The 11,017-nt window shown below is 37.4% G+C and overlaps 2 protein-coding genes and 1 pseudogene across 4 annotated transcripts; 2 read left to right on the top strand and 1 right to left on the bottom strand.

The window, feature by feature from the left end:
* Window positions 1–600: 600 nt before the first annotated feature.
* GIF3 (GRF1-interacting factor 3) lies at window positions 601–3,983 on the top strand. Of its 2 annotated transcripts, XM_011040750.1 has the most exons (5): window positions 601–720; window positions 837–950; window positions 2,032–2,108; window positions 3,113–3,197; window positions 3,277–3,983. In XM_011040750.1, exons 2-5 carry the CDS (start codon window positions 873–875, stop codon window positions 3,661–3,663), a joined length of 627 nt encoding a protein of 208 aa, XP_011039052.1. In that variant the 5' UTR covers window positions 601–720; window positions 837–872; the 3' UTR covers window positions 3,664–3,983. The 2 variants fall into 2 exon arrangements, with proteins under 2 accessions (XP_011039052.1, XP_011039043.1); XM_011040741.1 differs by having other exon boundaries at window positions 601–950.
* Window positions 3,984–4,893: 910 nt separating this feature from the next.
* LOC105138319 (uncharacterized) lies at window positions 4,894–5,959 on the top strand (annotated as a pseudogene).
* A 2,126-nt stretch (window positions 5,960–8,085) lies between these two features.
* Window positions 8,086–10,255, bottom strand: LOC105135702 (transcription factor MYC2). Of its 2 annotated transcripts, none has more exons than XM_011040722.1 (2): window positions 8,602–10,255; window positions 8,086–8,516 (listed from the first exon to the last, which is right to left on the bottom strand). In XM_011040722.1, exons 1-2 carry the CDS (start codon window positions 10,077–10,079, stop codon window positions 8,417–8,419), a joined length of 1,578 nt encoding a protein of 525 aa, XP_011039024.1. In that variant the 5' UTR covers window positions 10,080–10,255; the 3' UTR covers window positions 8,086–8,416. The 2 variants fall into 2 exon arrangements, with proteins under 2 accessions (XP_011039024.1, XP_011039030.1); XM_011040728.1 differs by having other exon boundaries at window positions 8,086–8,441.
* Between the last annotated feature and the right edge of the window lie 762 nt (window positions 10,256–11,017).

The raw sequence follows: 11,017 nt of genomic DNA, 5'->3' as shown, positions 1-11,017 counted from the left end.
CATTACCTTGTCAACATCACTTAGAAAACAAAATTATTAGGTTTTTAGAAAAATGAACGAAATTAAGTTGCTTAATTTACGTCACTTACCACAACAAGTGGATTGACAAACTATTTACCCTTTAATTAATTATATTCAGAAGTATGATAATAGTTGTTTTTTAAAATATTTTTTAATTAAATATATATTAGTATAACATTTTTTTTATTTTTAAAAAATAATATTTTATATTAGTACATCAAAATGATCTAAAAATATAAAAAAATTAATTATAAATAAAAAAATTAAAATTTTACTCAACCCCATTTAAAACACAATATGGAGCCATCTTTAAGTAGTTGCTTCATGGATAATTTTTTAATTTCTTGACCATAGAAGAGGATATGAATTTGGGTACGTCTGAAGTGTATATGTTTTTTATTTTAAATATTTTTAGTTTTAAAAAATATTAAATTAGTTTTTTTAGTGTTTTATAATTGTTTTAATGTATTGAAATTAAAAATTTATTTTTAATATATATATATTTTTTAAAAAAACATCAGGGCTAAAAATATAAAGATGTGTTTTTTCGAATACTATTTTAAAAACAGACCAAATCTAGCATATCGTGTTTGGTAAAAAATAAAGCAGACTATTATTTCTGCTTGCTCTGTCTTCAAGTCCAGAAACCTCGTGGATCCTCCCCCTCTCTTCAAAATATACTCTCTCGCCATCTCACAGGTGCTCCCCTACCCCACCTCTCTCTCCGTATATTTTTAAATATATAAAAAAGCTCTATTTTTTGTTGCCTCTCCTTAATCAGGGTTTATCAATTTGGGGATTTTTCTGGGAATTAGGGTTAGGGCTTGAGCAAGCAAAGTAAATTAAACAAGATGCAGCAGCCACCTCAAATGATTCCTGTCATTTCTCCATTTCCACCAACAAACATCACCACTGAGCAGATCCAAAAGGTAATATCATTTTGTATTTCTTCCTTTATTCTATGCATATACTGTGTTATGGTATTTGGGTGGTTTTGTTTTTTTGACTGATAGATTTGGGGGTCTTTGATGACGGTGTTGTATTGGATTTGGACTTTTGGGGGTTGTATTTCTTTATTAGACTAATATTCGAAGCTGATAAGTGGCACCAGTAATGAGTAATCGTTAGGTGAGTCAATAAATAACTAATTGATTACCTCATAAATATTCTCCAATTCAGGAGATGGGCTTTTTTTATTCTTTCTTTTCATATAACTTGTCATCACTATAATCAAGGTTCCATTGTCGTTCTCTTTATCTTGTGGCACTAATAGGCTTTTCAAAAATCCATGAAGCTTAAACTAGTTGGTTAATGGTCATGTAGTTTTGTGGCTATCGTGACTGATTTTGTATAGATGGCAGCTTAATGCCAACTAAGAAGGGAGTCTAGATAATTTCGTCTCAGGGTGTTTATTTGTGAGTTTTTGTTTGTCCGTGTCAACCACACATGATAGTTGAGAATAGGAGGAAAGAAGGGGATTGTTTGTAAACTATAAAGTTGTAGATTAGATCTTAGAAGTTTCAGCTATTCAAGCTCGTTTTGGAATTAATTTACTGAAATTTGCACGTGTCAAAGCAATCTTTTAGAACCTTCTATCGCTGCAAATTTCTGCACTTATCATTTGCATGCTTGTATCTTGAACCCATTTTATCTTCAAGTGATCCTCAAAATTCATATATGCAGATTCATTCTTGCTGCCAGTAAATGTGTTCTCCTAGTTGTGAAACATGACCAAATGTACTATTATATAGCAATACATGAGTCTAGTAGAGAATTTACCATTCCATGCACGAATTCAAATTCATGGTTATAGGGTGTACTAATTGCTGTTTTTATTTATAGGCTCTTGCACCTATTCAAGTTTTACATTCCTCTTACTTGCCATGTTGAACAATATCTGATGTTGTTCCATTTGTAGCTGCATCTTCATGCCGTCAGAACTCTAGAATGGATTGTATGCTGATATTCCTTATGTGATGGTTAATTTGTCCTTGTTAATTCTCGCTGCAGTACCTTGACGAAAACAAAAAGTTGATTTTGGCTATATTGGACAACCAAAACCTTGGAAAACTTGCTGAATGTGCCCAGTAAGTAACTTGTTCTCATGCATGCAAGTTTATACCCGTGCTTTTCTATGCTTTCTTATTTACTGGGTTATTAGCATGCATTTTAAGCATAATGTGAGGTCTGATCTATTAGCAGTATTTGTGGCTGTTTAGGAAATAAAAAGAAAAAAAAAATCTAGATTTTCATGAATGGTGAGGTTGTTTTAAATTTAAGTTTGGTAACTTCTCTCTAACAAAAAAACTGCATCAAATATTAAAAAATCTCCGTCAGAATTAGGGAAAAATCATAGAATTTCTTATTCTGGGACCAGTTCAAAACAAGACTGGGTCAGTCTCCTGGGTTCCAAATCACCCACTGGCATTTTGAAATTTGCCTAACAATCAAATCCAATACATTCATTTGGTAGTTGGTGTTGGGCATATCTCAGAATGTATTCTTGATTGCCAATCTTAACTTTGGGTCAGTATATCTTGTCCTGTTGGAAATTAGACTGAACTTGTAGACTCTGGCCGTTACAAGGTCATGCCTTAAATAATCTTTTATTTGTTAATAACAGTGGGGATGGTTATAGTGCATGACACATACTACTGGTGCCATTGCCCCAGAGTGCATGAAGTTATCTTTGCTCTTTAGCTCAATCACCTTGTCACTACAGATTTTTTGTATCATTTTATCGGAGATCTTGTTTATTGGTGTACCGCTACTGGTTCATTGTTCTTGGCAAGAATAAACATCACTTGAAGATGGTCAGATCTGGTGTTATAAAATATGCGCTTAAAGGCAGTTGTCAGTCCAGATGAAATGGAGGGGAACCATTAGATTGAACTGTTGATCTGAATATACCAGCCAAAGATAGGCTGTGCTCATATTAAAATCACCAAAAACTTCAATTTTATTTCCCTTTTTTAGAATGCTTCTTTTTTAAAAAAATCATATGGAAAAAAATGTATGTTGGTTCCTATTTATTTATGTAATTTCATTGCCAACTTTCCTAAGTTGTACATATAAAATTTCAATGAACTAGGTATCAAGCTCAGCTGCAGAAGAATTTGATGTATTTGGCTGCGATTGCCGATGCCCAACCACAGGCACCAGCAATGCCTCCCCAGGTGGATAGTAGTCATAACTGTGACTGGTTTTTTTCAATTCATGTACTCTGCACATGCTCATTAATACCATTACTTTCAGATGGCCCCGCATCCTGCAATGCAACAAGGGGCATATTACATGCAACATCCTCAGGCAGCAGCAATGGCTCAGCAGCCAGGTGGTTTTCCCCAAAAGATGCTATTACAATTCAATCCTGGACATCAAATGCAGGATCCTCAGCAGTTACACCAACAAGCCATGCAAGGGCAAATAGGAATTAGACCTATAGGGGCTAACAATGGCATGCATCCCATGCACGCAGAGACTGCTCTTGGAAGCAGTGGCCCTTCTGCAAGTGCTGGCACAAATGATGTACGTGGGGGAAGCAAACAGGATGCCTCTGAGGCTGGCACAACCGGTGCTGATGGCCTAGGGGCTCCTGCTGCTGGGCATAATGGTGCTGATGGTTCCGAGGATGCAAAATGATGTGGCTTCTTGAGGGACTCTCTGTTTAATCCCTTTCGTTGTTGATAGTAGGCACCCCTTATTGTAGAATTGGTGTTGTTCTGTTGATCTATGTTAGGTTGGGCAAAGAGTTGACTTTATATGTTTCGCATTACTGTTGAAAAGTTAGGTAGGTAAGTCATAAGGTCCTAGTATGCCAGCGAATCAAAATCAAACCAGGTGTGAGACAGAGGACGTTGTAGCTTGTGTTCTCTAGCTGTATGTCTGCTTTTGTAACAACTTGAAGATGATGCTTGGTATTTGTAGAATTTTGGTCTCAGGAAGTCGTCCTTTTTGTGTTAGTTTTGGTCGGCACAATTTTCCTCCAGAATCATTAACCGGGCCTTTTGGAGTTAATAGAGGTATCTTTAGATCACACATCACAGTCCGCAAGCCTCTACCATGCTATTATGTCTGTATGAGTAAAGCAGCTATGGGTTCCAACTTCGACTTGCGATTAATCAGATCGTGCTGGTAAAATAGGCTATCGAATTATTTGATTCAGCTTTCCTTGCCTTAAAGCATCGGTGGTCATAATTGAAGCCATTCTGAAGTTATAGCTATAAGATTGTTTAAATGATATAAAAAAGACAAATGGAACAGGATAAGAAGTAAGGGAATGGAAGAATGAATCTAGGGAAAGAGAGGGAAGGAAACAGAGATAATGGCCTTCCAACGAACCTGAAAGCGGGAAATAAGGAAGCTTAGCTAGGAGAAGGCAAAGCCTCGTGAAAAAGGACCTTCATCGTGACCTTGAAGCCATCTTCCTTTTCATATTTGTACTCAAAACATTACATTTTTGGGTTGAATAAACAAGAATATGTGAGAATCTATATCGGATCGGCTTTGCATAAGCTTGATAAATTGCTGACCAAGAAACCGAGTATCCTTTTACCAAGAAATATATATTTCATCATTCCATGATGTGCCAACTGCTGCGATCCTTTCAAACTTGATTGGTGTATCACCTCAGAACTTAAAATAAAGTTTGAAGGGCTAGCTTCGAGGACATGCTTATCAAGGCGATTAATAAAAACTTAAGTTTTTTTATTCTTTTTTTTTTTTTAAGTATTACTCCTTGAAAAGAACATGACATTTGCAGCTCGTTGAATTCTGGATAACTAAATCTCAAGGAGAGAGTTATTCCTTCTATGACTGGAATTGAACTACTGACTTCTATATAAAAGGCCATGCATGGTATCAAGATGGACGATGACCTTGACCCTTCCAAAACCCCAAAACTTTACTACTTCTGTTGAAGCCCATCACATTTTCCCGGTCCTTTTCAACACTCATCATCTCCATCACCATCTCCATCTGTGCACTCAAGACGCAGCCGACTCAAACCACAACACCAATATCTCCATGCAAAAACTTCATTCCCTTAGAAAAACATGAATGAAGACCGATTACCATCTCTCCACCATCACCACACCAACAATAAGAAGAAAACAAGATTCGTATTTAGATTCTTGAAATCCCCAACGTTCTAGGTTACCCTTTTACTGCTATCCTACGCGCTAGGTTACTTATCAGCTCCAAGCTCCAGCTCTTCACTGCGGCCTTTACCATCCCCAGAAATCTTGAAGGTCGACGGTGATGACCTCAAAAACCAACTCGACAACTTCATGGTCAAGACTCACTGTGCCAAACCCTTCCACCCCAACTTGTCCACGAAACAATTCTAGACCGAGTTTACAACGCCACGTCGCCATATGACAATTTCCCTCCTGCACACGTTAGAGGCCTCCTCAGAGATAAAAGACTCAAGGGATGGGGCTCATACGGTGAAGTTTTTGAACACGTTATCCAAGGAGTGAAGCCTAAAGTGATTATTGAGGTGGGTACTTTCCACATGGCCGAGTTGACTCGAAAACTCGGGCTCGACTCACTCATTCTTTGCACTGACGACTTTCGCGGGTGGCTCGGGTTCCGTGACCTGGTTCGTTTTGTTAGTATGGTAAACGGTGACGTTCTGTTGCTGTATCAGTTCATGCAGAATGTAGTTCTAAGCAATGCCACAGGGTCGGTTTTGCCCATACCCTTCTCGAGCGGGTCAACACCGGAGATATTATGTGAGTGGGGTGAGTTTGGGGATTTGATTGAAATTGATGCAGGTCATGATTTTAACTCTGCCTGGGCTGATATTAATCGGGCCAACCGCATCTTAAGACCCGGTGGGGTAATTTTTGGACACGATTATTTTACTGCAGCGGACAATAGAGGCATGGGGAGAGCAGTAAATTTGTTTGCTCAAATGATGGGCACCACTGGGTGATTGACTCCGCCTGAATTCGGGTTTGCTTGTGCTTGTTCGTTAAAAGTTACCGTTGTTAAATTTGGAAGCTTTTGTTATTTGATGAATAACAGATAATTATTGGGTTTAAGATGCCCAATTAAACCCATAAACATTTAACCATGTTATTGGGATTAAATTCAAGGTGATGGCCATCACACCCAGGCCCACTAGGCCTCCAACTATAACGAGGGCCTAAACACAATCTCAAAGTTCAGATTTGCACAAAAAACATACATTTTTCTAATAAATATTAAAAAAACATGCACTTGGAAACTTCCGCTGCGTATTCAACATGTCATGGTCCATGGTCGTGGTTGTTTTCAGAGCGAGGTCACTAAAATGCCTGTAGTATGTGGCGGGTCCATATCCAGAACTTCATCATTGGAGATTTGTGATTCCATTTCATTTTTTACTGCCAAGTAGCTAGTGTCGTGCTGGCCCTACAACGTTATGTTGTCAGAAGCTATTTGCAAACCAGTCGTCCAAGTCCGTATCATCCCGATAAACCTTCGTCTCTCTTTGAAGATATTTATTTGCCTCCTTTTTTCTGCCCCCGTTACTGTTTCCCACTTTGAATTTGCCGTTTCTTCAGATATCCTCCCATTTATTAATCTTGTATTTTTTATATAAAAACTAATTTAAAAAACGGGTTAAACCAAATAGCCAATTAAATAAACAACTTGATTGGCAATGGACGTGATTAGAAGCCATCTAAACAAATCTCTGTCAGCTCAGAAAAGAGAAACTTTATTTACACAAACTTTATTTACAAAATCAAAACTGTAGAGGTACCAACGAGCCCTTCAGTGTCAAGGTTCAAGACTTCAAGGAGGTGGTTATTCAGCGTTTAGTTAAATCCTAAGAGAGAGGCAACCAGCGTTGGTTCTGACATAAATGGCAATGACGACGCACGTGGGAAAATCATTTACGTTTTGCATTTATTTACGGTTGTGACAGTGATTTTTTTTTTTTTGTCAAGTGGAGGCATCTCCTCCACCACAAAAAGTGAACATCACCAGAGTGGGCCTTAACTAATCAATCCCATGTTCTTGATTGCTTTACTTCCTTTGTCTTCTTTCTGCAACTCGTTCAAGCCTGCTGCCTGCACTCACTCCTTTAGGACACCAATTCCTCAGGTGCTCCAAGGGGCAATCGATATGTAATTTACATTCATTGAAAACTTTTTTTTTAAAAAAAATATTTTATTTTTTATTTCAAATTAATTTCTCCAAAATATTTTTTTAAAAATAAAAAAATATTATCTTAATATATTTATAAATTAAAAATACTTTAAAAAACAACCATTATTATTTTTTCAAACAACTCTATAATTATTTTATAAATAAATTTAAAATGATAATATTAAATTTAATATTATTTTCTCGTAACAAGCAACTTTATAATGATTTTATTGTAAATAAAATTACATTATTTATGCCTTTATTTCTCACATTTAAGATGAAGTTACCAGTACCTTCAAGTCATGGAAACACTCGCCTCATACTTATCCCCTCTAAAGTTTATAGTACGACACTCATAAGGTACACTTGCACCCGTCTAAGCTCATTGTTAATACTTTATTTCGTACTGTTGATTTTTGCGGCACAATTATATATATTTTTTAAAAATTAATTTATTTTTTCGTTCAATATACTTATTAAAAAATACCATTTTAAAAATAAAAAATATTATTTTAATATATCTTTAAATAAAAATATTTTTTAAAAAATTAACAGCATTTGATACTGCATTTCAAAAATATTTTTAGAAGAATTTGAATTTTTTATTTTAAATTAATATATTTTTGATATATTTAAATTATTGTAATATTTAAATTTTAAAAACTAAAAAAATAATATAAATATATTTTTATAAATAAAAATACTTTAAAAAAAATCACAACAACAATCTACAAACGCATTATAAGATTGTTTTTTGAAAAAAACCATCGTCCCGTACAACTTTACTTTATCTTTTCCCCCCACCGCTTTAACCTGGACCATTGCTTTACTTCGGTCGCAACAGCCAACCGGCCTTTTTGTTTCTATTGGTTTTCACTTCGTCGTCATACGTACGTTGCCATCCTCTATATATATATTATTATAATATAGCCTGAGATTAATTGAAAAAAAGCACGTGTTCCACAAATGGGTGTGGTGGGGTCTAGATTCCCAGGAACCAAACACGCCCTTCTCTATTGTTTTTGACGTGGTACACAAAATGAGCAGCAGAAGTAGATATTTCAGACCAAGTAATTTAAAACTAGCCTTTAGCCCCAGAGGAGAAAGGGGGGAAAAAAGTTGGAAGGATCTGAATAATGGCCTTATTCAAAGCTTCATCCATACTCCAAAGAAAGTACGGCTTCCTTTCCAGTCATGTGCATGAGGTGCTATGAGCACGGGGAACAGCAATACAACGTGAAGTTTCGGTTCAATCTCATACAGGCTCCTTGATCTCAACACTGTTGGGAAAAAAAGGAGCTGTTGCTTCATTAATTTCCATAATTACATAATTTGAAGGTAGAAATCTCTGAAAACTGGAAAAATGAAGAAGAAAAAACAAACCGCTTATGAACATGATGTTTGTAACAGGAATCATAACAACAAAGATCATGATCTTACTGTTCTAGTCTTCCAAGAAGTGCAGATTTGAGCTCCTCTTCCGTTCTCAGTCCATCAGGAACCCTAACGACCACATCTTGGAGCATAAGCTCGTTAACACTGGACATGCTTGCATGATGCACCTGAAATTCCAGGTCACGCAGTGCACTCATTAACCTAGAAGCTGGATAATTCACATTATCGGATTGGACCCTAATCATTGCATCATTACCCACAAACTTGACCTCAACTTCAAGTGCAAGCCCAGCACCACCAGAATTACTATTAGGCCTGCAGGCAGCTTGGTCCACAGAAGTGGTGGTGCTTTGATTGTCCATAGTGTCAGCAACTTCCATTTTCACTTTCTTGGACTCCCTTTGTAGCTGTGACTCCAATTTATCAACCTTGGCCTTCATCTCATTTATGTAGGATACAGCATCAGATAACAATGATGCTTTGTCCATTCTTGACACGTTTGGGACCACAGCTCGCAGCGCGTAGAACCGGTGGTTCAGCTTCTCTCTCCGCTGCCTCTCAGCCTCTACATGGTTCAATGGGGCGCCTCTGCCCAGCCCAGGCTTTCTCCCTCTTTTCTTTGGAATTCTTTTCTCTATATTCACAGCAACAAAATGAAAGTCCGAGTCTGAATGTTCCGAGTCCACGTACGATTGGCCTAGTTTATTAACGTTATCTTTCTTTGTTTCTGCTCTTTCTTGTGTTCTTTTCTCTCCATGTTCAATCGTATTATCATCTTCTTGAAGACCAGCTATTATGGCTCCCTCCGCTAAAGAAATGTTCCGGTCAAGAAACTGGATTGGTTCTTGACAGGGGTTATTAGGACCTTTAGGCACCAAACACGGGTTAAGATCTGACACAAAAAGAGACCTGACTTGTTGAACAATACCCCAGTTTTCTCTGATCACACAAGAGGATCCCAATTCAAGAACCCCACAGGATGTAGGTATGCAAATCAGGGTCTCAATGCCATGCATTTGTGCTTCTTTGACTCTTTCACAGTTGTAGAACTGAAGTTCATGGCCACCAGTTAACCAAATCAAAGAGCCGGTGGTATATGCCTTGCCGAGGATTCCATCTCCAGGTGAGAAAGATCGAGTAAGAGACATGACATAGAACCACTCGATGTCGGTGGAATCAGTGCCATCCATCAAAGACATATCAAGATCATGACATTCATCGAGCAGGGAATGGATTCCCTTCATGACCCTTTTCCTCTCGGAGTTTGATGTCGACATGCGGCTGTTGTTAGTGGTGCTTAGTTTTGGGGAAGTGTCTTTGGAGCCTTGAAAATGGCCATCACCCCAGGCTAGGAAGATTTGGCCACTATCATCCTGCGATGCCTGCCAAAATATGGCATAAGACCACCGATCTGGTTGGCTTTGGACTATAAATTGAAGCCTTTGTTGGAGAGTTGGTGGGGTTTCGTGGGATAAAGAGACTAGCGAAGAAGATGAAGATGGAGAGATAATGAGCCCCTCCATGTATGGAATCTAGTTGTGTTGAGAAAGACAGTGGGAGGAAATTAATATAAAGGAGCGTTTATGTAAGAAATTGAGATTAAGAGAACAAAGAAATAGGAATCCGAGATAGAAGAGCTAGTGAGAGAGAAAAGGAGAGACTTTTGTGTTCAGTAGGGAAGGAGAGGCCCTGCCACATGCCCGGTTGTTAATGGATACTTACTGCTGATCAAGAATAAGCAAAAATTAGAATAAAATAAAGCCGCATATTTATCACTCTTATCTCGGATAGTTGTAAACAGTATCTAGAAATTCCTATAAAAATTTAAATTTAATTTAATAATCAAATTAAAAATTATAATTATTTTAAATAATTATTTCGACATGTTATGACCAAATCTTTTTTAAAATCTAAATCTATTTCATTAGTTCATAAATACATTAATTAAGTAATTCATATAATATATATATATTCCTATATAGATATGACAGATTTATACCTAAGCACTTATAATCACTCGCTCAGGTTACATCAAACAAATTTCTTTCAGGAAAGAAAATGAAACTTTCTTTTTGGCTACAGAAATAGATTAGAAAGTATCCATTGCGGTAAAGATACAGGAAAAAAAACGAGACAAAGGAGAGACCGAGAGGTTCGACAATGTTCTTCCTGGCTACGGCGGTGGGGGAGAGGCAGGTGATGAGTCACCACTACTCGTAGAGAGTAGAGAATGGGATAATATGAAGGGAACTAGAGGGGCAGAGGGCATATCTACGGGAATGCAATTGCAAGAAGGGAAGTATAATTACGATATGCAAGGAAGGTTGGTGATGGTAGGGCAAAGTGTCTCAGATTTGCTTAATTAGATATGTCAGCGTCGGACATAAAACTGGCACGTGAATGGAAAGCGAGAGGGCCAGTGACTCCTGAGGGGTGCAGTCTCGGCGCAGTGAACTTCTAG

This window comes from Populus euphratica, unplaced genomic scaffold (assembly GCF_000495115.2).
Source record: "Populus euphratica unplaced genomic scaffold, PopEup_1.0 scaffold2.1, whole genome shotgun sequence".
In the NCBI taxonomy this organism is placed as follows: domain Eukaryota; kingdom Viridiplantae; phylum Streptophyta; class Magnoliopsida; order Malpighiales; family Salicaceae; genus Populus; species Populus euphratica.
Note: the sequence above shows the minus strand (reverse complement) of the source record. Positions and strands in the feature narration are given on the sequence as shown.